Source organism: Physeter macrocephalus, chromosome 7 (genome assembly GCF_002837175.3).
Source record: "Physeter macrocephalus isolate SW-GA chromosome 7, ASM283717v5, whole genome shotgun sequence".
In the NCBI taxonomy this organism is placed as follows: Eukaryota; Metazoa; Chordata; class Mammalia; order Artiodactyla; family Physeteridae; genus Physeter; species Physeter macrocephalus.
The window spans coordinates 27,915,798-27,941,841 of record NC_041220.1 but is presented as its reverse complement, the minus strand read 5'-3'; the positions used below and the strand labels follow the sequence as shown (position 1 = coordinate 27,941,841).

The 26,044-nt window shown below is 43.7% G+C and overlaps 1 protein-coding gene across 1 annotated transcript in view; it reads left to right on the top strand.

The window, feature by feature from the left end:
* ZNF827 (zinc finger protein 827) overlaps positions 1-26,044 on the top strand; it is a 146,358-nt gene that overhangs the window by 30,724 nt on the left and 89,590 nt on the right. Inside the window, 1 exon segment of the mRNA XM_007127411.4 lies at positions 4,453-4,686. Coding sequence (XP_007127473.3) covers positions 4,453-4,686 — 234 coding nt within the window.

Sequence of the window (26,044 nt, the reverse complement as noted above, 5' to 3'; positions counted from 1 at the left end):
AAATATAGGGCTTTATGCACTATTCTCAGTGTAAATATTTCTGGTAATTGAAAAAAAGCAGGGTGGCCTTCATATTGCTATTTTTACATCATCTATTTAGATCCAAATGTTTGGGAAACTAGAACTTGGACAAAGGAGTGTTTCCCACATATTTTTTGATATGTCATTAGCCATATTTACATTTCCCTAGCACATTACTAGTTTTATGCCATTCTTGACATTGTCAGAATGAAAACCAGGTATGAAGTACCTTGCAAATTTATAAAACAGCAACATACAGCTTGCCTATTATTTTTTTTAAATGTCTTATTACAGTTCTGTTAAATCTGGGTTGTACTAATAATGCCAAATATCTTCTTTTTTTTTTCTTAAGTCTTATGTAGCACATATTCTGACTAATGCTCCCAGAAGCTACTTATATCTTCAGAGAGCATTGGCTTCATGGTTGCCCTCTCCAGCAGTTGGGATTTGCTTCTAGGGCCTCAGTAGTTTCTTATCTCTGTCCTAGGCTCACCTTAGAATTTTTTAAAGTTTCAAAAATAAAAGATGCAAGCCTGAAGCATTTTTTAAAATATATAACCATTCACTTTATATTGTTCCTACCCGAAGAATCAAAGTTACAGACTTAATAGACAGCCCACCATTTTTTTTATTATTATTTTTTAAAATTTTCTTTATTTTTTTGGCTGCGTCAGGTTTAGTTGCAGCATGCGGGACCTTTCGTTGCGGCGCACAGGCTTCTCTCTAGTTGTGGTGTGCAGGTTTTCTCTCTCTAGTTATGGCGCACGGGTTCCAGAGAGCGTGGGCTCTATAGTTTGTGGCATGCAGGCTCTCCAGTTGAGGCACACGAGCTCAGCAGTTGTGGTACGCGAGCCTAGTTGCCCCGCGGCATGTGGGATCTTGGTTCCTCGACCAGGGATGGAACCTGTGTCCCTGCATTGGAAGGCAGATTCTTTACCACTGGACCACCAGGGAAGTCCCCGACAGCACACCATTTAATTACTCTATCGTGACTAACTTAGGATGCTCTTGGAAAGGGTTTTATGAAGGATTCTGGAAGAAAGGCTTAGGGTGAGAGAAGCTTTAGGAGGTGGACAGCAACCACTCCCTCCCGCTGGAAGTGGTTGAAAGGGGAGAAATGTGCTAGATAAACAGAATCCTCTTAGGAGCCACCTTCTGTAGAGGTCCAAAATACATGCTTGCAGATTGCTCTAGAGACTGTCTTTGTTCCCTTGGACTCAGATGCCAATGGCACTGTCCCCAGAGGGCTAGATTTTCAGCACTTTCCTTGAGATTTTTCTGGGTTCCTCCTTTAGTAATGCCAGAGTCCAAGTGATCATTCAGAGACACCTCAGTAAGAGCTGTGGTGTAGTAGCAGAGCTTTTAACTTTACCTGGGAGGTCTTATCCCCAGTCTCATGATCAGACTTGAGGAAAACACTTCCGATTGCCTTTGGTGGAATATTTTGGGATTCGTAGCTTTTGTTCACCACAGGTAATAATGGAGTGCCGACAGATATCACTGATTTGTGACCAACATATTTTATTTATTCAACAAATATATGTTGAGCTCCTGCTATGTGCCAGGCCCAGTTCTAAGCACTCGAGAGACATCAGCGTTAAAACAGAGGTTATTGCCTTCATGAAGCCTACCTTTGAGTTGAAGGACTAGACCATAAATTGTTAACATAATAAATAAGAACATTATGTAGTATGGATTAGTCTTTGGGGCTGCCATAGCAAAATACCACAGACTGGGGGGCTTAAACAATAGAAATGTATTTCTCACCGTTCTGGAGGCTGGAGGTCCAAGATCAAGGTGCCGACAGGTTTGGTTTCTCCTGAGGCCTCTCCTTGGCTTGAAGATGGCTGCCTTCTTGCTCTGTCCCCACATGGTCTTTCCTCTGTGTTTGCACATCCTCTGTGTCTCTCTTATTCTCAGGACACCAGTCATATTGGATTAGGGCCACACCCTAATGGCCTCGTTTAACCTAATTACCTCCCTATCTCCAAATACAGTCCCAGTGAGGGTTAGGGCTTCAACATTTGTATTTGGGGAGGTGGGGCAGACACAATTCAATCCATAACAAGATGTTGTCTGGTGATAAGTATTTTGGATAAAAAGGAAAATTAAGGACTTCCCTGGCGGTCCAGTGGTTAAGACTTTGCCTTCCAGTGCAGGGGACACGGGTTCGATCCCTGGTCGGGGAACTGAGATCCCACATGTCGCAGGGCAACTAAGACACGCACCACGGCTACTGAGCCCACGTGCTCCGGAGCCCACGTGGCACACCTAGAGAGCCTACGCGCGGCAACGAAAGACCCCGCAGGCCGCAACAAAGACCCGACGCAGCCAAATAAATAAATGAATAAATATTTAAAAAAAAAAAAAAGAAAATTAGAGTAGGGTAAGAGAGTTTGGGGGACTGCGGGTACCGTGGGGTGGGCGTCGCAGTTTTGATCAGGATGGTCGCGGTCTTCATTGAGAAGGTGGTATTTTAGCAAAGACTTGAAGGTCAAGTTACATTCAGGTGTTGTTATAACACAGTGACCAGAGATGGAGGAGTGGTGTAGTGGAGCTAGGCAGGGGACACAGGGTGGGCAGCCTGTGCACGTGGGTTCTAGTCTTAGCTCTTCATCTTTCTGGTAGTAAAACTTCCAAGTGTCACTTTAGCCCTCTGGGGTCCAGTTCCCAAATATGCTGGTCTGTGTGAACTTGTGACTCCAGCAGGGATATTCTTAGAAGGGCATGAGGTATAAAGAAAGGGCTTTGTGTCTATGTATTGGCTGGAGGTAGATGGTGGGCAGGGGGTGATAGACGTACCCTTTGGGGATTTATTTTCATCCTTTTTGTTGTTGATGATGTTAAGCAAGAGTGGGCTTAAGGCTCATTCTTTTTTTAAAAATAAATTTATTTATTTTTATTTGTTTATTTTTGGCTGCACTGGGTCTCTGTTGCTGCGCGCGGGCTTTTCTCTAGTTGCAGAGAGCCGGGGCCACTGTTCATTGCGGTGCGCGGGCTTCTCATTGTGGTGGCTTCTCTTGTTGCGGAGCACGGGCTCTAGGCGTGGGGGCTTCAGTAGTTGCAACATGAGGGCTCAGTAGTTGTGGCACGCGGGCTCCGTAGTTGTGGCTCACGGGCTCTAGGGCGCAGGCTCAGTAGTTGTGGCACACGGGCTTAGTTGCTCCGTGGCATGTGGGATCTTCCCAGACCAGGGCTCAAACCCTTGTCCCCTGCATTGGCAGGCGGATTCTTAACCTCTGCGCCGCCAGGGGAGCCCAAGGCTCATTCTAAGAAGCATTTCTAAGAACTCTGTATTAGGATGAGATCTTGTTTCATAAAATACCAGCACACCTAAATTAACCAACTTAAAGGTCCTACTCTGTGGCCCTTTAAAGGGGAGCAAGATGGCTGTGAAAGTGACAAGCGGTAAAAGAGGCTGCTAGTCTTCTTTCTTGGTTTTTCCGAAGGAAGACCAGGAAGTAGTATGTAGCTCAGTGGGTGAAGGCCTGGTAAGGTGTAGCCAAGCCACAGAATCTATCCCATAATAGGCCAGCTAGCTCTGTCCTGACCACACACTCCACACCAGCCAACCATGCTAGAAATGGAAAAAGGACATTAGTGGAAAAACTGGTGAAATCTGAATAAAATCTGCATCTTAGATCATAGTAATGTGAATTTCTTCATTCTGACAAATGCTCCATGGTGTTACATAAGATGTTAACTTTAGGGAACACTGAGTAAAGGATGTATGGGAACTCTTTGACCCCTCTTTGCAACTTCTCTGCAAATCTAAAATAATTCCAAAATAAAATCTTTTTCTCTTAAAAACGCTCATTGTGGACTCGGAGATAACTTGGGCTACAGATATTGACCAGAAAGACAATGCCAAGGGCATGCCCCACTGTTTGTGGGACAGTGGCATCAGCTTATAATAAGGCAAAAGTGTTATATCTCCATTCTGAGCTTTTCTCTTTGGCAAATTCTCCATCCTCACCTGACCACCACGTTCTAGGTTTTTGCTTTGGTTTTTGCCTCTGACTCATGTTTATGTTCAATATTTTATGGCAGAATAACTGTCTGAAAGCATTATTCTATAATAGGATTAGGTAGGGAGAGTGCTTGCTAATAGGTCAGAGAGGCAGCAGCGTATACAGGAAAGAAGACACTGGAAACCAAAGAGAGAATGCCCAAACACTTTGTAGAGGCAGCACTTCCTAAAATACGATAGGTTCCAAAGATTCAGAAGCCCTCACTCTTCTAAGTCCTACGCTCATGGAGTGACTTGTATTTTTGTGCTCAGGGCTCAGCCTACTTTGATCGGGTTGTGGTCCCTCCTGTGTTAGCACGATGTGATCGTGCATTGCATACTTCATTAAGTTGGGAACAGCTAAGGTGGGACTGGCCTTTCACACCTGTATTATGTGTGTAATCCTTTTCTTCTTTTGACAGCTGCAAATCAGAAGGAGCCCATGAATCTTAATTTTAAAGTGAAAGAGGAGCCTAAGGAAGAGGAGGCTCTAAGTGCCACGCTGCCTCGGTCCAACTATGTGTTCAGCCCCGAGTCTGAAGTGCCAGCCCCAAGCATCTCTGAGGACACACTTAAGCCCCAGGAAGCAAAGGGCAACGTACTAAGGCGGGATATGTCAGTCAAAGCAGCATCTGAACTTCTCATGAAACTATCAGGTACTTGATTTCTTCTAAAATATTCACATTCTGATACCATCACTTGCAAGCCACCTGGGCTGCTTCCTGCATGGGTTATAATTAGCCTAATGGCGGCAATATCACATTATTGCGGTGAATTCAGGAATGATTGGATTACTTGGCTAAAATTCCTGTGTTGTGTGTGAGTTTGTTTGCGGATGTTGGCCGTGTACCTGTCTTATTAAATACGCTCCCCCTTTCCTGATTATGCCTGCAAATTGTTGGAAAACAGTGCTGTTTTCTAAGATGCTGTAGGTCATAATTTTAAATGGGTTCTAATGACATTCAAAGCACTTCTGTTAATTGATCAAAATAGCTATTCTTTCCTAATAGAGGACCTTGCACTGTTTGGTGTTTCTGTACTATATTCTTTAAGAACCATTAAAAATATTTTTCTGAACTTAATAAACCATTAAGATGGCACTTGAAGTGATTACCAATAGAGTAGCAATAAGATTTTATAAATAGAAAATCTCGTAATGGAATGTTACAGTAATTAATCTAAGTTCTTAAGGCAAACAAATAATTTTTATTAGTATCTAAATGTCATCTCAGCCTATCAAATCTTGGCAAAATGGGTTATAATTTGAAATTCATGTATTTTGGATTTTTTCCCATCCAGTCTTCTATCTGCCCCATGCCCTTCAGAACAGATAGAAATTTAGTGTGTTTTAAAATTCAAAAGTATGACTTTAAGAACATGGAAAGAAAAGTTATGTAAATAATAGTACTTACCAAGTCGTATCCCATCCTCAGTTCGCTGCTGCTTAAAAATAATTTTTAGAGACTCTACTCAAAATACTAATATGAATCAAAAGCTGTTTTCAGTTTTGTAACTTGGGGTGCTTAGAGGATGAAAGCAAGATATGTATTAGGGAGACCCCTTCCCAGTGTAATTTCATCAGCAATTCTGTGTTTCTGGTTGACCAGTAGGTTGGAAAGTAAGAAATTAATAATTATTTACTTAGGGTTGTTGTATTAGAACAGTTGAAATTCCTGTATTTGCCATTTGGTGGGGTTAAGAATTCTTTCCTTTGATGTTAATTTAAAACACACTGGAACTTCCGGGGGACATGATTTGTTACAGATAAAGCATAATACACTTATTACCTTGTTGCCCCATTTTTCTAAACTTCGTAGTGATAAACGCAGCTTCTCCTATGTAAATGGGAGTTCTAGCAAGATTGTGCTAATTGCTAAAAGCTGCAAGTTTACAAAAATGATGTTCGAGCCCACATACTTTGAACCCTCCCTCCTGTGTCAAAAGGTCTTGGTGACATACAGTAATCTGTCCGTTGGTTTTCCAGTCAATTCAGAGAGGTCACACAGCTCTCTAATGCTTCTCCCATAACATAGACTTTCACGCTCTTCCAGCAGTGACTCCTATCCCCTCCTGGTGGTAAGATTTCAGGGTGCAGTATTTCTATTTCAGAGTTTACTGTGCAGCCAGCAGTGTGAGCGGAGGAAGCTAGGGTGGCACCAAAAGATAATATGCAATAATGAGATTTCAGGGAAGATGTTCTCTAAGGAAAACATTTTATCTTAGTCCTTTTGGATGATGCAGTTTGAGACAATGAAGTCTGAAATCATTTCCTAGGTAGTAAGAGATTCCCGAAATAGAATATAGCTAGGTAGCCATGCACATTTAATAATATGTGTGGTCAGCAATGGCTCTTCTAAATGTTTATGTTGGGTGTTAGTGAGCACACGTGCTGTGGGGTTCGACAGTCGTTGAATCTGGAATTCCCTGGTCGTCCGGTGGTTAGGACTCCACGCTTTCACTGCCGAGGGCACGGGTTCCATCCCTGGTCGGGGAACTAAGAACCTGCAAGGTGTGTGGCGCGACCAAAAATTCAAAAAACAAAAAAGGCAGTAGTTGAATGGATGACATGGTCGTGTCTCCAAAGGGCATCTGCCCTGCTTTATGCTGTGGAAATGAAAACTTGTTTGAAGACTAAGATAATTATTGTGTTGCCCTGAAAAACCTTTCCAGCATTCTGTATGCTTTGACTTAGGTCAAAGAAATATGCATCACAGGCCCTACCTTCTAGATGCTTGTGGTCTAGTCAGAAGTCATCCAGGGCAATGGAATTTATTCAGTCAGTGCGTTGCGCTTGAAACTTCATACTTCTGCAGTCTAGCAGACTGTGGTCACTAAACTGCGAAGAAGTTTCCAAGTCAGCCCTAAAAATAGGAATGTGACTTAAAAAAAAAACAAATGTCTTTTCATTCCGAAGCCACAAGGTAAAGAGGACTCACCCTTTATTAGGTTTAAAGTGGATATTAGGGTTTCTAATCACGGGTGGATCGGTGTTCTTGGAAGAAGGAAGATGTTAGGAAAGAACCGCCTCTGCTGTCTTTCCTCAAGTTATAATTTTAACAATTTCAATGTTCATGCCCTGAAAGCCATCTGAGGAAAGGACCTGTCAGTGTCTTCAGGCCCCCCTTTCCATGCTATTTCCTGTCTCTGCGGAGACAAGAGTAGCCACGCGTTTCTCAAAGCATCTGTGCAGGTGGTCAGGGCTACTCCTCATCTAATACCCCAAAGCCTTGACGCAGGTATTCCTGGGAGTCCCTGCCTTGCTACTTTTCATTCATGGTCTTCCTGCTGGGGAAAATCCATACGGTTAGGAAGAGTTAGGTGAGAAAAGTATGTCCCATGCATTATCATACATTTTTTTTCCTTCTTTCAGTTTTGACCCAAAGAATAGCTACCATGTGGAATAAGAGGATTTTTCATCTCTCTTACTTATTTCCTTGAGATTCAGTGCTATGACCTGTCGTCGTTTAGACCCTTTCAGTCTTTTCCTTGAATTAACAAGAGGAAACTAGTCAACAACTTGGCTGCCTCGTTTCCGGTTTTACATTAATTTGCGTTAACTCCTTCACGATGGATGTTGGGCACATGGCCAGGTCAAAAATCAGGTGAAACATTCCTAGGTGGAGAAACCTCTGTAGGCATATTGTTTTCCAAATTAACATTTATGTTTTATGGGGAAAACACAGATGCGTTAACAACCAGGTGAATTTTTTCATTAACTGTGTGTTTAGGAAAATCTGAGGTTTCTTCCTTCCTATTTCCAGTTGTCAATTGAGAAGTCAAGTGCCTGACAGCTGGGCCAAGTAAATTGATTACCATAAAGAAAGCAACCCACTCTAAGGAAACCACTGGGTGTCTGGGACTACCTGTTGTTATGTGACATGAGAAAGCCAAGATAATCAGACTTTTCTGCTAAGTGTATATTTGCCAAAGATAATTCCCAGAAGTCTTGATTTAAGGAGGCCAAAATCCTGAAGTCCAATAGAGAGGCTAGATAACATCAGACAGACTAAGAGAATCAAGTCAGTCTTAATCTCTGGTTTTGCAACGTCTAGTGACTTTGAAAACTCATAGAACAGATGTGTTATCACAGATGTGACGTAATGCTCGAAGCGACCCAAAGTTTTATCTGCTCTGTTTCTGTTGTGCTTTAAAAGAAGTAGCTATATTGGAAATCAACTATACCTCAATAAAGAAAAAAAGAGAAGTAGCTATGCTCAAAGAAACAAAGAAATGCCCTCTTCTACCTTGGTCATGCATATATAAAATGTACCACATGTATGGTTGAACCAAGAAGTAGCAGATAAGGATACCATTTAAAAATATGAATCCCACAAAAAATAAGTAGCTGGAAAGCTGGAGCTATTCAGAAACATTAATGAAAAATTAAACATTTAAATTGATCTAACATGGTAAATAAAACCTCACATTAGACCTTGATTCAAAACGCGTCTATTGGTTTTCCTTTTTCTGTGCTCACAGAGGGAAACTGCATCGATTTATATTCGTTTTTGATTTATATCCATTTATCCCCACCTAGTCTTGGAGATAAATAGAAATTATAATTGCCTCCTGTAGAGGAATCCAGGCAGGTCCTGGATTTGAAATACATAGTGATATAGGGTTCAGGGAATCGCCTACGTAAGAAAGGGCTTCCGTGCAGAGATATTTAGAAGCAGGTAACTTGGCTAGGTTGAACTTTTAAGGTGAATTCAATCTCCGAGGTGAACTGAAGCAGAGAGGAAAGGTACCCAGAGACTGACTTTGTTAACAGTTTTAATTAGGGCCCTTTTGGTTGTAAGTAACAAATCCTCTTCAGCTAGTTGAGGCAGGAAAGGGGAATTTAATAGAAGGTGCAGGTTTGGAATGAACCCAAAGGTAGGGATACAGCAGGGTGTCAGGCCTCCACTGAAGCCAGGGCCTGGGAGACCGGATGGAGCCCAGGAGGTCCCTGCTCATCTCTGCTTCTCTGCTCACACAGGTGGACTTTTTCTGATATCCAGCCCACATGGTGGAACATGACAGTTGCCATCAGCTTCTGAGATACCCCTTGTTCGAAAGAGCAGCTAAACAGAAATGTCATTTTTTTTTTTAAAGAATTTTTTTGCTGTGGACCATTTTTAAAGGCGTTATTGAATTCGTTACAATACTGCTTCTGTTTTATGTTTCGCTCTTTTGGCCGCAAGGCATGTGGGATCTTAGCTCCCTGAACAGGGATCAAACCTGCACCCTCTGCATTGGAAGGTGAAGTCTTAACCACTGGACCACCGGGGAAGTCCTTAAACAGAAATTTCTTAGTCCCAATCCCAAATTCCAGCTGATTGCCTCGGCTCCGATCGGGGCCCACCAGTGGAAACTTCTGCTGTATCTAGGAATAAGGGCATGTTGAGCAGACATGGCTGCGTCCTGTAGCATTGCTGGGAGGAGAAGAATCCCCAGAAACGCACCTTGGATGGGCAAGAGTGAGGGTAGTGTGAGACCAGGAAGATAAGCAATATGTCTGAACCCCAAAAGTTTGAGGAGCAGATTATGGTCATTGCTGTTATTTAAATATTGAATGTAAATGTGTTTTGGCCTTTGGGTGATGCTTGCCTTTCCTTTCTGGTGGAGAAGACTGCCCAGCCAGGACTCAGCCTACCCAGCAGCAGCTCTGTATGTGCTGAGGCCCTGCTTCTAAGTGTGGCCCCCAGACCAGCAGAATCAACATGAGTTGGAGAAGACAGGGAAGTGATAGAAATGCAAATTCTTGAGATTTACTGTGGACACAGCTGAAACTCTCGAGTTCTTTATAACCCTACAAGTGATTCTGAAAGCTACGTTTAGAGAAGCAGGGTGCTGAGGAAATGGTTAATTAGAGAAATAAGTTTGCTCCATCCGGAGGAGAGTGCCTTGGCTTGAAACTGACAGAGAAGAAAGCTCTCTTAAATGCACATTTTGCCTTTTAAAAAGAATCATCTGTCTTCAGTGGAGATTCGTTTTCATTTATTAGGAAATAATGGTATCTGGGAACCTTTTTTAGAAGGGTACGTGTACCTAATAAATCAAGATAGCGTTGGTTGTTAGCCTCCGATAATGCTGCTTTTTCCCATGTGCTTTGCTGTTAAATTTCAGCATTATTCCTGGGCAACGTGTGCATTCCTTTAGGAGGGAAAAGCTCCCCGCCCTCAGCCCCAACAAATCCAAAGTCACGTCGCAGACTCTGCTGTTCTAGAGAATTCCTTGAGATAAAGTAGGGATTTTAGCTAAATAAGTTCTCAGGGCAAAAACTATTCACTGTTCTATTTGATATTTCTCCCTTGGAAAATCGTAGTCTATCAAAGTTTATAAGCTATGACTTCAGTAATTATCTGCAAGGATGGAAAATAGGTGTCTTCAGTTTATATTAATGTCACCTCTCGTTTCCCTCCTTCAGACTTATGGGTTATTTAACTGAATGGTGGAAAGAACACGGGAGGCCTAGTTTTACCTAGTTCCCGTGATTCCCCTTGCTTACAGTGGAAAGTAGAGCACACTCCTAAAGTGAACAGGTGGACATGTTAGCCAACTATAAAAGAGTTAAAGAGTAATTTAGAAGCATCAGTTTAAAAAGTATTTTATTTATTTTATTAATATTGTCTATTTATACCGTGGTCAGATAGGTGGTGCTGAGGAATTGAAAAGCATGAAAAGGTCAAAATGGCCTAGTCTAATCAGTCTGCAATTGAAAAATGCTTTTTTTCACTTCAGCTTTTTTTGAGCACCTAGAGAAACCTACTGAACCCAGTACTCTACTTTTCTAATGATATATATATATATTTTTTAGATTGTTATGTCTCAGAGGGGACTTCTAGACTGCTTTTTAAAATACCATCCCACTTTCTCAACATCCTTATTGAGATATAATTCACATACCATAAAATTTACCTATTTAAAGTGTGCAGTTCGGTGGTTTTTAGTATATTGACAGAGTTGTGCAACCCTCACCACATCTAATTACAGAACATTTTCATCCCCCCCCCAAAAGAAACTTTATACCCATTAGCACTCACTCTTTACCTACCGTCTCCACCAAATACTCTCCCAACTCCTAATCTACTGCCTCTCAACAGATTTTCGTATTGTGGACATTCCATATGAATGTAATTACCCAAGAAGTGTCTTCTTCCACTTAGCGTAATGTTTTCAAAGCTCATCTATGTCATAACATGCATCAGTACTTTATTCTTTTTTATGGCTGAATAATAGTCCATCGGATATTATTGGAATGGATATACCAATAATGCAATACTAATTTTATCCATGGTATAAAATGGATACACCACATTTTGTTTATCCATTCATCCATCGTTGAACATTCGGGTTGTTGCCCAACTTTTGCTGATAAGAACATTTGAAGTTTTTGTGTAGACATATGTTTTGTTTCTCTTGGGTATATACCTCAAAGTGGAATTCCTGGGTCAAATGGTAACTCTACATTTAACATTTTGAGGAACTGCCAAGCTGTTTCGCAAAGCAGCTGCACCATTTTATATCCCCACAGCAATGGATGGGAGCTTGAATTCTTCCACCTCCTTGCCAAGAATTGTTATTGTCTGTCTCTTTTATTGTAGCCATCATGCTGGGTGTGAGCTAGTATCTCATTGTGATTTTGATTTGCATTTCCCTGATGACTAATGATGGTGAGCATATTTTCATGTGCTTATTGGCCATTTGTATATCTTTCCTGGACAGATGTTTACTCAAGTTCTTTTCCAACTTTTTAATTGAGTTATTTGTCTTTTTACTCTTGAGTTGTAAAAGTTCCTTGTATATTCCGGATGTAAGTCTCTTATCGGATGTATGATTTTCAAATATTATACTTTCTCTCATTCTGCTGATTGTCTTTTCACTTTCTTGATGGTATTATTTGCAGCGCAAAAGGTTTTAATTATAATCCAATTTATCTCTCTTTCCTTTTGTTGCTTGTTGCTTGTGATAATTAGGGAATTATCACATTTCTGTAATTCCAAAAATTGGGTAAAAAATGAAGACTTGTTTAATATTAACATGAAAGCCTGTCTTTATGTATATTAGCACCATATTTACTTTTCATATATAAAGTCTATGAAACCTAACTTGACCTCCCTTATTTCTGTTTTGGCTATAGCATTCTGTACTTCAGCTGATGGCAAGGATATTCATATGTCAACTTTTTAAATGACTTTTAATGAATATAACCAACAGTGGTCTTACAACTAATGAGGAGTCACTTTGTCATTGCCATATATATCCTAAGCTACTCTCAGGATATACGTGTGTGTGTGTGTGTGTGTGTATACACACACACACACACACACACACATACACAGAAACCTATAACTGGGAGAGTTAAATCATAAATAAGCAATTAGGCTCTTTTTTTAGCACTTGAAAACTCAGTGAGAATTGCAGATGTTTGGAGTGCAGAAACTCTTACATAAACAGAATTCCTTTCTTGAAGGTCTAGATTTTGTTAAGCTCAGAGGGTATATACCTTGGTGTTATTTATCTGGTTGTTTAGACAGGACAGAGTGGGAAATAGCTGTATGCAGCTCTGGAAGGGCCATTCTCTTCCCAGCAAGAAGAGGGGACTTGCTTCTAACAGAAGCTCCCACCATAACTGGTGTTACCTTCACTCTTTGACTAGTAAGCCCCCTTCTGTTTATTTTCGGATTCCACACACAGCTTCCAAATCCCCGAGCCCATATACCTGAGTGGCAGCTTCTGCTTCCCACACCTCCCGGGGGAGCTCTCTGGGCTCACACCCCAGGCCAGCGCCTCTGCACCTCCTTTTCCCCTTAGAGCCTCCTTTTCCCCTTAGAGCTCTCACCCTTTGGCCACCCTTTTGCTTTCCTGACCCGGCTTCCTTCACCTCCCACACTGAGGCCTGGGCCTCAGAAAGGCCAGACTCAAAAGGGCTCTTGTTTTATTATCATCTCCCCGGTGCAGAGCACGTATGTTAATATAGCTACAAAAATTTGTATTGGCCTGTGTTTCAGAAACCAGGCAAAAGCTCAGAAAGGAATTTCATAGGCTCCACCTTCATTACAGATGCCGCTTCTGTTTGGCTGGACTGGGGGATGGAAGGCTGTAAGGCAAGGGGTGCAAGGTGGGGTTGGGCATGGTGAAGGGGTTCCAGATCCTTTACAATACTGAGCAAAGTAACTGAGAATGACACCTAGGAGATGTGATCGCCGTCGGCCTAGCGTGCCCGTCTCCTGTATTCCTGTGTCATTTTCTGTTTTCTGATAGAAATTAAAAAAACATTTCTACAGACATTACACATGACACAAACAGTAGCACAGAGAGGCCATTAGTAAGTACTATTTGATGGTGACAACTCTTAACAAGAAGCTTTATTTTCTGAGGGAGCCGATTGCAGTGTGAATGCAAATATTTGTGTAACCAGTCAAACATTCTGTTCCATTTTTCTCTCAGAGGACAAATTTCCCTGCCAGGTAGAAGCTGTGCATCTTGTCACTGCATTAGAGTCTCTTACACCACTCTTCGCTTTTTATGGCTCCTCCGCTCAGACTCTTTGGCTATATATTACCACAGTTCTGGTCTTGCGAGGGAGAGAGCGGTCATTATTCTCTTCAGTGAGAGATCTAAAACATTCTCATTCCACGATGGGTTTTCTGCTCATTGCCATATTAACCCTTAGCCTTTAACTTATCCATGTCAAAGAAGGGGAACATTTGCATGTATAATTAAACCCCATGGCTTCTGTGCCCATCTGGCTACAGGCTGGTATCACAGCCCTGCCTCTGGAGAAGGGCATCCTCTGTCGGCTGCTGAGCAGGAGCTCAACTGGGTGGTGGCCCTCGGGCCCGTCAGCCACATTGAGCACCGGAAGATACACACAGGGTGAGACTGATGGAGCCCATTTCCGTTGGGCCGGGGAGTGTCTATATTAGCCCAAGAATGGAAAACTTTCCTGAAGAGAACTATTTCTCCCTCTTGGCTTCTGTTACTCTTACAGGAAGATGAAGGCTTGAAGAGTGGTATTTTCTCATTATCAAAGTGTGAGAGCCTATGACACTCTTGGTCTTCTTCCTAATAAGTCTTCTATTTACTCCACCCATGTATACATTTTCCCCGTATGTAGGCCATCTTGAGTTCGTGCTGTGAGTTGATTTACTTCCTGTTTTCTAAATATGGGATAGCAGCTGGATTCGAGCACATTTCCTGGTTTCTCATGGCTTTCACATGCTTGTATCACTTATCTCCACGAGCACATTTCCTGGTTTCTCATGGCTTTCACATGCTTGTATCACTTATCTCCACAGCTGGAGAAGTGGGGGGCAATGTTAGAATATTCATGTGACCCACCATCTTATGTCCAAAATCAAGTGGTGAGGATCACTGTTTAAAGAATACATCACGAGGGCTTCCCTGGTGGCGCGGTGGTTGAGAGTCCGCCTGCCGATGCAGGGGACACGGGTTCGCGCCCCGGTCTGGGAGGATCCACGAACTTATTTCCTTACTTCCTCTGACTGCCAACCTTAGCCCCGTAAACCCACCTAAACACGCACACACACACACACGCTTCTATCCTGTCGCTACCAAAACTCTTCCTACTGTTTTGGAGTCCGAGCAATCAGGGGGACAGCCTTTCTGGAGGCTTCCTGTGGTCCACGTCCATGTTACCAAAGGTATATGGTCGAGAGGGAGAGAGACCCTTAGCAGAGATGAAGGATTAATGGGACTAGAGGTGAAATGGCAGTGATTTGTGGGACTTACCTTGGGAGCAGAATCATTGTGCCTCACTCCACCTTTAAACGGCAGCAGAAATCTTCACTTGGGATTCATCAGTGCTTACGTAGCCAACCCATTGTGTGTTATGTGGATAATTTTTTTTCCGCACTTATTTTTTGAAAGCTGTAGAATAAAGAAGAAAACTGGAGACTCAGGATAATTTAATCGAGACAGACGGTTGTCTCCTTTCAATCACTTGTATTGAAACCTTTATTTTGGGGACTTTCCTGGTGGCGCAGTGGTTAAGAATCCGCCTACCAATGCAGGGGACACGGTTCTATCCCTAGTCCGGGAAGATCCCACGTGTCGCAGAGCAACTAAGCCCGTGTGCCACAACTACTGAGCCTGTGTGCCACAGCTACTGAAGCCCGCGTACCTAGAGCCCGTGCTCTGCAGCAAGAGAAGCCCCCGCGCACCGCAACGAAGAGTAGTAGCCCCGGCTCGCCGCAACTACAGAAAGCCCGCGTGCAGCAACGAAGACCCAATGCAACCAAAAATAAATAAATAAATAAAACTGATTCTTGGGCTTCCCTGGTGGCGCAGTGGTTGCGCGTCCGCCTGCCGATGCAGGGGAACCGGGTTCGCGCCCCGGTCTGGGAGGATCCCGCATGCCGCGGAGCGGCTGGGCCCGTGAGCCATGGCCGCTGAGCCTGCGCGTCAGGAGCCTGTGCTCCGCAACGGGAGAGGCCACAGCAGTGAGAGGCCCGCGTACCGGGAAAAAAACAAAAAACAAAAAACAAAACTGATTCTTTAAAAAGAAAAAACAACTTTATTTTTAAATTTACCTTTATTTAAAAATTTTTTTTCAAAACAAAACATTTTATTGAAGTATAGTTGATTTACAATGTTGTGTTAGTTTCAGGTGTACAGCAAAGTCATTCGGTTATACATATATATATGTACATCTATTCTTTTTTAGATTCTGTTCCATTATAGATTATTGCAAGATATTGAGTAAAGTTCCGTTTGCTATACAGTAAGTCCTTGCTGGTTATCTATTTTATACCTTGTAGTGTGTATGTTTATTCCACCCTAATACTGTATAACCTAGTTTCTCCTACAAAACGTTGTTCATATTAGAAAGATTTTCCTACGTGACTGTTCATATTAGAAAGATTTTCCTCTGTGACTCCTCAGCTTTCTTGGAGATGCCCAGGGCTGAAGTCCTCACCCCATGTGTAACAGGGAGAGATCAAGCATGAGGGTCTACTTCTCAGTTAGGGGTCCCGCCTCCTGCACACCCTGCTCCTGGTTGACTGTCACTCTTCACCACCTGCGCTAGAGAGGACACAGGAACAGAGAGAGGAAGGGACGTTAAGATGAGTCACTTATGTTACTTGCAAGTAGCTTTGATTTTTAAAACATTTGGAAAAGAAGGTTGAAACCCAGCTAAAATGCGTTCGGAGACTATCCGTGCACTCCAAGAAATATGAGGAATTAGAGCCCAGAGGGAATGTTTCCCACCGTCACATGGGTCTGGTCCCCACTCCAAGGTTTCCCACAGGCATGGTACCAAGGATGTTGCCCCATCGCAAGCAGAGGCTCATGTATCATTGGCCATGAGGGCTTTGATTGTTGGCAAAAGTTTGTAAAGGGGGTTAAATGAACTCTGCACCTTAGCTCTTCTCTACTTCTCATCATAGCTTTCCTTTTCCTCTTTATGGTCTTTCTTTTTGTTGTTGTTGTTTCCGTTCATGTACTCTTTCATTCAGCACTAGTTATTGAGCCCCTCCTATTTTCTAAGCCCCATCTTGGGCACTAGGGACACCAAGGTGAACAAGACAGAGCCCTCTCCTGCGTGAGCCTGCGTTCCCTTCCCACCCCATCCACCGCTCCCATGCTCGCTCTGGGTCGCGCCTGGGTTCCCGTCTCTGTTATTATGCAGTGTTCTGCTCTCGGCACCATCTTACCAGCCCTTCCCTGCCTGCTGGAAACATTGACCGACGGAAGAAAAGCAGTCAGGGCTTCTCAACAGAGATATCCTTGGGACACGATTCAGTAATATTTAGCACCACCTAAGAAAAGCATTTTAAACTTGTCTGCATATACTAAAGCCCTTTTACCATCTGTTAGTGGAAAATATTTAAAAGTCTGGTAAAACTCTCAGTTATCGAAATAAAACTCTTCATTTGCTCCTTCCTCTCCTTGGGCATTAAAGACTCTGTCCTCCTCCCTGAGCATCAAGCAGTGGCCAACCCGTCACTGGACAGAGATGGGTCTTGCTTTTTGGTCATTTTTTTATGTCAGCAGGAATTCTGCTGAATCTTTCAGAAGTTCTGTTTAAATTCTACATGCACACCCCACCCCCTTCCTGCATTCAGGTTCATAGAAAGGTACATAAAGGCCTATTAATCACAACAGATGAGGTGGACAGGACTTAGATTTATTAAATGGCAAAGGATAATGATGTTAAATCGCTTTAGGCTTAGATCAGATACTTTAATTGACCCTTTTTCTTTCTTTTTTTCATGTGAGACAAGAAGAGTATGTTCTGGACGTTAGATGAAAAATAGGTTAATTTTTTAAAAATGAGATCATTTGGAACGTTACCAAATGGCAGACCTACAGTTTAAACGCACATCTTTAGCTAATTCCTCGTGAAATCATCAAATGAAAAGAAAACAAGACGATTGGGAGAGGCTTTACTTTAACACCGGGACACTCAGAGTTCAACAGATAATGACCGGACCCCTCCACGTCGTCTGCTGGTTGGAGAAGCTGATCTCCTGGAGCCCCCAGCGACTCAAGGATTTTAATTCTTGTCCTCGGGACAAAAGTGAACTTGAAGGCAGCATTTGTTGTGTGTGACGGACGTATTCTGGCTTGTGATCACCTTCCCCACGGCCGGTCTGAGGGACCTTCCTTTACGTCAGGGAGCCCCCTGTGTAGTTTAACCCTGGGCTGAGTCAATTCCAGAACCTGTGCTGCAGCTCTGGGTCCTGTTTTATGGCCAGTCTGAAAACACTGGCAAATGCCCAGCTGAGTTATCTCAGACGAGGACCTCTTACGTTGCTTGCTGATGTCAGGGAGGCGAAGACTAATTGAAAAATGCTCAGAAGAATAAACTTCAAGTGCTTTGCTCTGATGGAGAATGATATGTTTCTTGGACCCCTGAAAGTGAACTTTCAGGTCTTACTCACTCTTTATGATGTTTCAAGCTTGAGTTCTGTTGTGTTTTTTGTTTGTTTGTTTGTTTTAGGGCATATTTTTCCTTGCAGACACAGAACAACTAATAAAATGGAACACTGGGTGCTCCTTATTTTGTCTTTCTGAGTTGACCTCCTGCTTACCCCCGTCCACTTAATTGTGAATTCTAGTGTGCACAGCTCACTCTTCAGACATTTGTTAATTCTCCTTCCTAAGTTGCCAGGTAGTGTACTGATAAAGAGGGGAAACGCAAGTTCTCTTATTGTTTTGCTGATCCAATTCAAAGGGCCAATTCTGATAAAATGTCTTTGAAATTATTATAGGAATAAAAAATGTGGGGCATGTGCGTGTGCGTGTGCGTGTGTGTGTGTGTGTGTGTGAGAGAGAGAGAGAGAGAAGAAGGAAGGAAGCATACAGAAAACCTAGACCCATCGTTCCACCACTTTAAACAAGATTCTCCTAATGTTTAGATTACTGTGCAGATTGGTTTCACCACCTGGGAAAGACGGTCTGATTTAATTAATCAATTAATTATCTAATGAATTATTTAAGTTTATGTAGAGCTTTGCGTGTTTTCCTCATAGATACTGGCTTGGTCTCATGATTTGCTCAGTTCCTTCTGTGCAGTTCTGGGTGAAATGTGTGTGTCTCTGTGTGTGTGTGTGTGTGTGTGTGTGTGTGTGTGTGTGTGTGTGTGTACTGGAGGTCATTGTGAGGTTCTCCTGTTGAAAAATACTGTTTTTTTCCTTTTTTTTTTTTAATTGAGGGGGAAAAATTCAATTCCCTACCTCACACCACTTAGCAGCCGTGCCCTCAGCAGTGCCTGTTACCCTCAAGTCCAGAGACCAGGCATTTTATTCATTCCGGAGAATAAGTCTCCCATTCTGCTGTTCCAAGGAGAGGCAGTGGAATGCTGTTCTTGAAAGTTCTTGTGTATTAGGAAAACTAGAGAAAAACTGCTGCACCACTGCTTTCTTTTGTGGAGAGCGTTTCTTCTCTTTTTCCCCAGGACAGTAGGAGCCTGTGTTGCCTCTCCTGGGATGTGGCAGCTGCTGTGGATAAGCCCCAGGCATGGGTTTCCTTCCTCAGAGCAGGACTGGAGAGCTTTTACCTCACCAAGGACCACTGCAGAGACAAATGAAGTTTATTTTTTTTAATTGAAGTATAGTTGATTTACAATGTTGTGTTAATTACTGTTGTACAACAAAGTGATTCAGTTATACATACATATACATTCTTTTTTCTATATTCTTTTCCATTGTGGTTTATCATAGGATATTGAATATAGTTCCCTGTGCTATACAGTAGGACTTTGCTGTTTATCCATCTATATATAATAGTTTGCATCTGCTAACCCCAGCCTCCTGCTCCATTCCTCAGCCCCCTCCCCCGGCAACCACAAGTCTGTTCAACGTGCCCGTTATTCTGTTTCTGTTCATTTGTGAACAGATAGGTTCATTTGTGTCATATTTTAGATTTCACATATAAGTGATATCCTATGGTGTTTGTCTTTCTCTTTCTGACTTACTTCACTTAGTATGATGATCTCTAGTTGTATCCATGTTGCTGCAAATGGCATTAATTCATTCTCTTTTATGGCTGAGTAGTATTCCATTGTATATATGTACCACATCTTCTTTATCCATTCAGACAAATGAAGTTTAATATATAACTTCCCATGGAGAAGCATGTACCAATCTAGTCCTCTGAAGAGCTTAAGACCTGTCTCAATGTGCATGTCCTTCTGTTCCATGTGATGGCTCCTGAAGAGAGACAGGGTAGGAAAAGAGAGAGGGAAGGAAGAATCACACTCAGCAGCTATGCATCAGGTTCTTGATTTTTCATAACAAGAACAGAACTGTGTTTATGTGCATTGCGCTGGGGGCACAGCCCCAGTTATAGGGTGAGGGCATGGCTTCCCAGAGGCTGTTTCACTCCCACCTTGCTGCTCTCTGAGACTGCAAAGCATGATGCAGAGCATGAGACTTCTGGGAAACAACATTTCCATTTCTGCTCGAGCAGGGCTGGGGCTCGGTCTTTTCCCTGTGCCACCCAGGAAACCCAGCCCAACTCTTCATTCCATCTTTTTCTTAAGGGTATTTATTTTTTTTAATTTAACTTTCATTTCATATTGGAGTATAGTTGATTTACAATGTTCTGTTGGTTTCATGTGTACAGCAAAGTGATTCAGTTATACATATACATATATCCATTGTTTTTCAGATTATTTTCCCATATAGGTTATTACAGAATATTGAGCAGCTGATTTTGGCAAGGACAAAGTTAAGTAAGAGAAAGCAAAGGGAGACAGCAGCTCGCCTACATCAGATTCCAGCGGTGAGCCAAGCACTGCCATGGCGTGATGTTACCATGAAATCTCTTTTCTTGTTCCTGGTCATCTGTTTCCCTTTATTTGGTCTTTTGACCTGCATTGTTGTTCACAAAGTGTTAAGTGATGAACCCGACACCTCCAGGAGTCTTTTTTTTTTTTTTTTTTTTTTACCTGGACCATGTTTTTGTGCCCAACCCAGAACTTTGTATCTTTGAGGATGGCAAGTTGGAGATTAAAGATTTTTAATTTATCTGATTGACAGGGGTATCACTCTAGAAAGTGAATTGTTTCCAGATGGCATCGTTGGCATTGCTTCTAGAGGCTCTTTTAAGATTCTTGTTATTCAAAAACACTAGCTCAGGATCATGATGGCAGTCCAGAGAGAGAGTGGCCAATTTTTGTTTTTTATTTCAGTGCCACTGCCAGTGCTGCATCCTTTCGTATTTTGTTTCAAGTTCATAGCATACGTGAGTGTCTGCAGCAGACAGAGTGTCTCCGGCAGTCAGGGAAGGGAGAGGAGCATTGCTCACCTACTGTGTGTTCTGCCTCAGGTGATGCATGTGACAAACAGCTATTAATCGCATCAAAAGTGCAAAGTCTGGGGATGAAAGATGAATCACAACCAGGCTGTCACTGAGCATTCAGTCCACAGGGGAAATGAAATCTGTAGACAATAACCGCAGCGCAGTACAATGTTGGCAAGATTTGAGCAATCTAGAGGTAGGACCCAGGAGGGAAAGGTGCCATCTGATGAAAATAAAGGAAGGCTGCTCAGAGAGGAGACGTCTAAGTTATTTTGAAATCTGTATAGGGAATTATCAGGGTATTTAAGAGGGAATAAGATGAGGAATGGCCGGGCGTATTCGGGCAGCTGGCATAGTTCAGTATTGCAGGGAAAGTGGGGCTGGGGCTTTTATATAGGGCAGAAACTAAGGAATCACTGTACGGGTGCAGGAGCCCAGGGGCAGGAGTGGGTGGTGCCTCTGCCTTCACCCCACTTCTCTCTGGCTTTCTATGCATATGGCTGCTATGCTGGACCACTCCCTCTCCGCCTCTTCTCGCTTCTTTAATTAAAAAAAATTTTTTGTTGTTGTTTTTTGGCTGCATTGGGTCTTCGTTGCTGTGCGGGGGCTTTCTCTAGTTGCGGCGAGTGGGGGCTACTCTTCGTTGTGGTGCATAGGCTTCTCATTGCGGTGGCTTCTCTTGTTGTGGAGCATGGGCTCTAAGTGCGTGGGCTTCAGTAGTTGTGGCACACAGGCTCAATAGTTGTGGTGCACGGGCTTAGTTGCTCCGCGGCATGTGGGACCCTCCCGGACCAGGGCTCGAACCCGTGTCCCCTGCATTGGCAGGCGGATTCTTAACCACTGCGCCACCAGGGAAGTCCCTCTCCTTGCTTCTTTTCTTCTTCCTCCTCTGTAGGAGTAGATGGTAACATTTTCTCCCCATCCACCGCTCTCTACTCGACCTCCCTTGCTGATCTCACCCAGTCCCTTGGATTCAGATGACTTCCAATCTGTCTGTCACTAGTGATTCTTCTCTTACTGCTTCTAAGCCATCACGACCTCTACTTCCTGCAGGGATTACAGATACTTAGCCAAAATAGATATGAAAATCTCCCTTCATGTTTCTCCCCGACCGAACTTTTCTGTTTTTCTACTCTTATTAATAGCAGTTTCCAAATCTCAGAGGCTTAAAAGTCAGAGAATTGTTATTTTCTTTTCATCTCACCTTTCCCTTGTCCAGACCATACGCAAGGTTTCTTCACAATTACTCTCACATTGGTCTCTTCATTCTTTTTTTTTTTTTTTTTTTTTTTGTGGTATGCGGGCCTCCCTCTGCCGTGGCCTCTCCCGTTGCGGAGCATAGGGTCCGGACGCGCAGGCGCATTGGCCATGGCTCACGGGCCCAGCCGCTCCGCGGCACGCGGGATCCTCCCAGACCGGGGCGCGAGCCCGGTTCCCCTGCATCGGCAGGCGGACGCGCAACCACTGCGCCACCAGGAAAGCCCCAGGTCTCTTCATTCTTGATTCGGATTCTTATTCGGCCCACCACCAGTGCCTCTGCATTCAACCTCTGGAATATCTTGTGAGTCTTTTCCACCCTCATGACCTTTTAGTTCAGGCTCTCATCATCTCGTTGCTTGGATGACTACAAGGCCTCATCAACGGCCCCATTTCCTCCAGTCCCTTCATCCCGTACAAGCGCCCCTGCCAGATTGCCCTTCTGAAATGCAATCTGACCATGCTGCTTCTCCAAGCAAAGCCCCCCAAAGGCTGGCTCCTCGCCGGCTCCCCATTCAGGACAGGCTTCCGGACCCAGCATCTTAGTTTCCATATTCTGCCCTTACCTACCTCTCCAGTGTAACTTCTCTGGAATATAATCTGACGCTCTTTGTTAAACAGTATGTTAAATGGAAGATCTGACTTCGGCACCAAGGTTACAGCATGAAGAATTTTTTAAAAAATACGAAAACTCCTGGCCTAGTGTCAGAAAGTAGAATGATGGTTGCCAGAGGCTGAGAGAAGGGGGAAATGGGGAGTTAGTGTTTACTGGGTAAAGTTTCAGTTGGGGAAGATGAAAAATTCTGGAGAAGGATGATGGTGATGGCTGCACAACAATATGAATGTACTTAATGCCACTGAACGGTGTGCTTAAAAATGGTTAAACAGATACATCTTATGTTATGTATATTTGAACACACACACACACACACACACACACACACACCTCTTGGACCTCGTGGTCAAATGGAGAGAGTATAAAAGTGAGAGGTTATTGAAGATCGGGCAAAAGGGGATGTTTGGAGAGAACTGGGCTGTGATTCCCCCACTGCAGGGTACTGGGGATGGAGGAAGGGGTGCCAGTCTCTCATCCCAAATCTAGGGAGCACGGCTTGAGGCACATCATCCGGGAGGTTTGTCCCATGTTTTCCTCAGTTGGGAGCCTGGTAGCCTGGTGCCTGACGTCAGCCTGGGGGATCCAGAGGGCAAATTGCCTTGGTGTCTGAGTGGAAGAGAGTGGCTACGGGGCCGCATGGGGCCTGAACTCACCCTTCTTGTCTGATCAAATAAGGAGGCCCCTGTGTGGACCGCATTCCCACAGGAGGGTCAACAGGGGTGTTGTCTTAAATGCTGTCTGGGGGGGCTGCCTAGAGAGTTGATGGTACCCTTGCCCGCCTTGAGGATCCCACAGGTGGATCCCTGCAGGCGGTGGAGGAAATCAGTGAGCCCAGGCCAGAGGCGGGTCAGCCAGGTAAAGGAAGCGCAGGGAGAGATCACCGCCAAGTTAAAGATCTCCGAAGACCCGATGGGAGAATCCCATGAGAGAAATGTCTGCTTGCCTCACGAGGGTAAAACCATTCTAGATCAGGTCAGCGAGGGAAGAGCTTTGCCTCCCCTCCCCTCTCCCGCTTCTCTAGTTGTAGGATCGGGAAGGGCTGCTAGCGTGCTAGGGAGAATGTGAGAAGACAGGGAGAGGGGGCAGAGCCCACCGTTTCCCCCCAGTCACAGGTGACCTGTGGGCCCTTCCAGGGAGGAGCTGGGGTCACCTTCACGGAAAGGCTGAGCTGTGGCTTAACCTGGGGGGTTGGGCCTTCTGGATTCTGAATCAAGACCGTTCTTTTGCTGTTTAAAGGGCTGTAAGGCTTTGCATTACCTAAGAATTATCGGGTTATGGGCCTGACTGAGATTTCACCCAGGACCAGGCGAGGAACATCTTCCTACCAGGCAGGTTGAAAGAGACAACGGCAGACAAAGCTAGAGGTGCTTTTACGTTGACACCTCACGAGTCCTGCTTACCCAAGGAGCCAGTTCCACCTCTCAACGTTGGCGCTCCAGCCGAACGGACAGTGTGATATTTATTCCCTGGACGCCCCCGGTCGAGTACAATTCCACCTTTGTGCTTTGGTTCATGTTCTTCCTCGACTCCTCTTCCCACGCTGTGTTGTAATTTCACTTCTTGTATGAGAGCGCTGTTGATACTTGTCTGATCATCCATCCATTTGGATTTAAACTGCTTGAGGGCAAGAACCTTGTCTTATTTGTCTCTGAATCATCTATCATAGTTCTGAGTACATAGTAGACATTGATAAAAGATTACACCTGGGGCAGGACAGGAATAAAGACACAGACGCAGAGAATGGACTTGAGGACACGGGGAGGGGGAAGGATAAGCTGGGACGAAGTGAGAGAGTGGCATGGACATATATACACTGCCAAACGTAAAATAGATAGCTAGTGGGAAGCAGCCGCATAGCACAGGGAGATCAGCTCGGTGCTTTGTGACCACCTAGAGGGGTGGGATAGGGAGGGTGGGAGGGAGGGAGACGCAAGAGGGAAGAGATATGGGAACATATGTATATGTATAACTGATTCACTTTGTTATAAAGCAGAAACTAACACACCATTGTAATTCACTTTGTTATACAGCAGAAACTAACCATTGTAAAGCAATTGTACTCCGATAAAAATGTTTAAAAAAAGAAAAAAGATTACAGAATGGCCGAGTGACTGATGAATGAAATAATCCAGTTTGATAGCTAATATATATTGTGTTTATGAAGGCAGGAAAGAAAACAGTATTAATTACGGCATTCCTGGGGCTTCCCTGGTGGCGCAGTGGTTGCGCGTCCGCATACCACAAAAAAAAAAAAATTATGGCATTCCTGTTGCTTTTTTTCCCTTCTGTTGCCAAGCAGAGTTTGAATAGGGCTTGTTAGAGCCACGAACCAACTCTTCCGATGCTACCAGACATGCACACTGTTCTGTACACTTCTAAAGAGGAAATAGCATCTTTTTATGGGTGTATGTGTTTTCCATTTTAAAAAAAAATTTAGGTGAATGACAAGATATCCATATTCATCACAGACAAATTACAGAATACAAATAAGCGTTGCAGTAAACAGTCACCTACACCCCCTCCCAGGCATCAGGCACTGTTAACACTCTCTCATCTCTTCCCATGTGCCAGGTTCTCTCTTGAAGTAGCGGTAGAGCCCACTGGAGTTGAATTAATATTTGTGGCGTGGGAGTCAAAGCTAAGAGTGAGTGGAGTGAGATAGTCAACCGTTGCTATGTTAGGACGCCCCAGGCAACAGAGAGCGAGCTGGCCTAGGGACCAAGTGGGATCTGTAGCAGAAACTCTGTTCCCAAGTCAGCTGCCTCCTGCATCCTCGGCCAGCTGGCCTGAGAAAGTGATCAACCAAGTTGGAACTTAGGAGGAGCTGCTTCTTTCTGCTTTGCCTTGGGTGCTGATTAAATGGGGGCGGGGAGAGGAGAAGGGGTGAAAACAAGAGTGTGGCAAAAACTTTACAGCTGTGGTTTTGCCCTCCAGAGGACACTGGCGATGTCTGGAGTTACTTGTAGTTGTCACAGCTAGGGGGCTGGCACTCCTTGTATGTAGAGAGTAGAGACCAGAGATGTGCTAAACGTCCTACAGTGCACAGCACAGCCTCCCACAGCAAAGAAGTATCTGGCTTCAAATGTCCATAGGGCTGAGGTTGAGAAACCTGCTTTTAAAAAAAAGGCAAGAAAACACTTGGCAAAGATGCTATTGCGTACAAGAGCAAGGACTATAAAAATATTTATTGAATTATGTCTCACTTGCCCATTGAGATGTCAGTTTGAAAAATCTTCTTGGTGAGTCTGGAGTCTGTCGGGTAGATGACAAATGCTAAAGGTTTTTTGGGGATTTTTAAACATTTTTTTTGGAGTATAATTGCTTTACAATGGTGTGTTAGTTTCTACTGTATAACAAAGTGAATCAGCTATACGTATACATATATC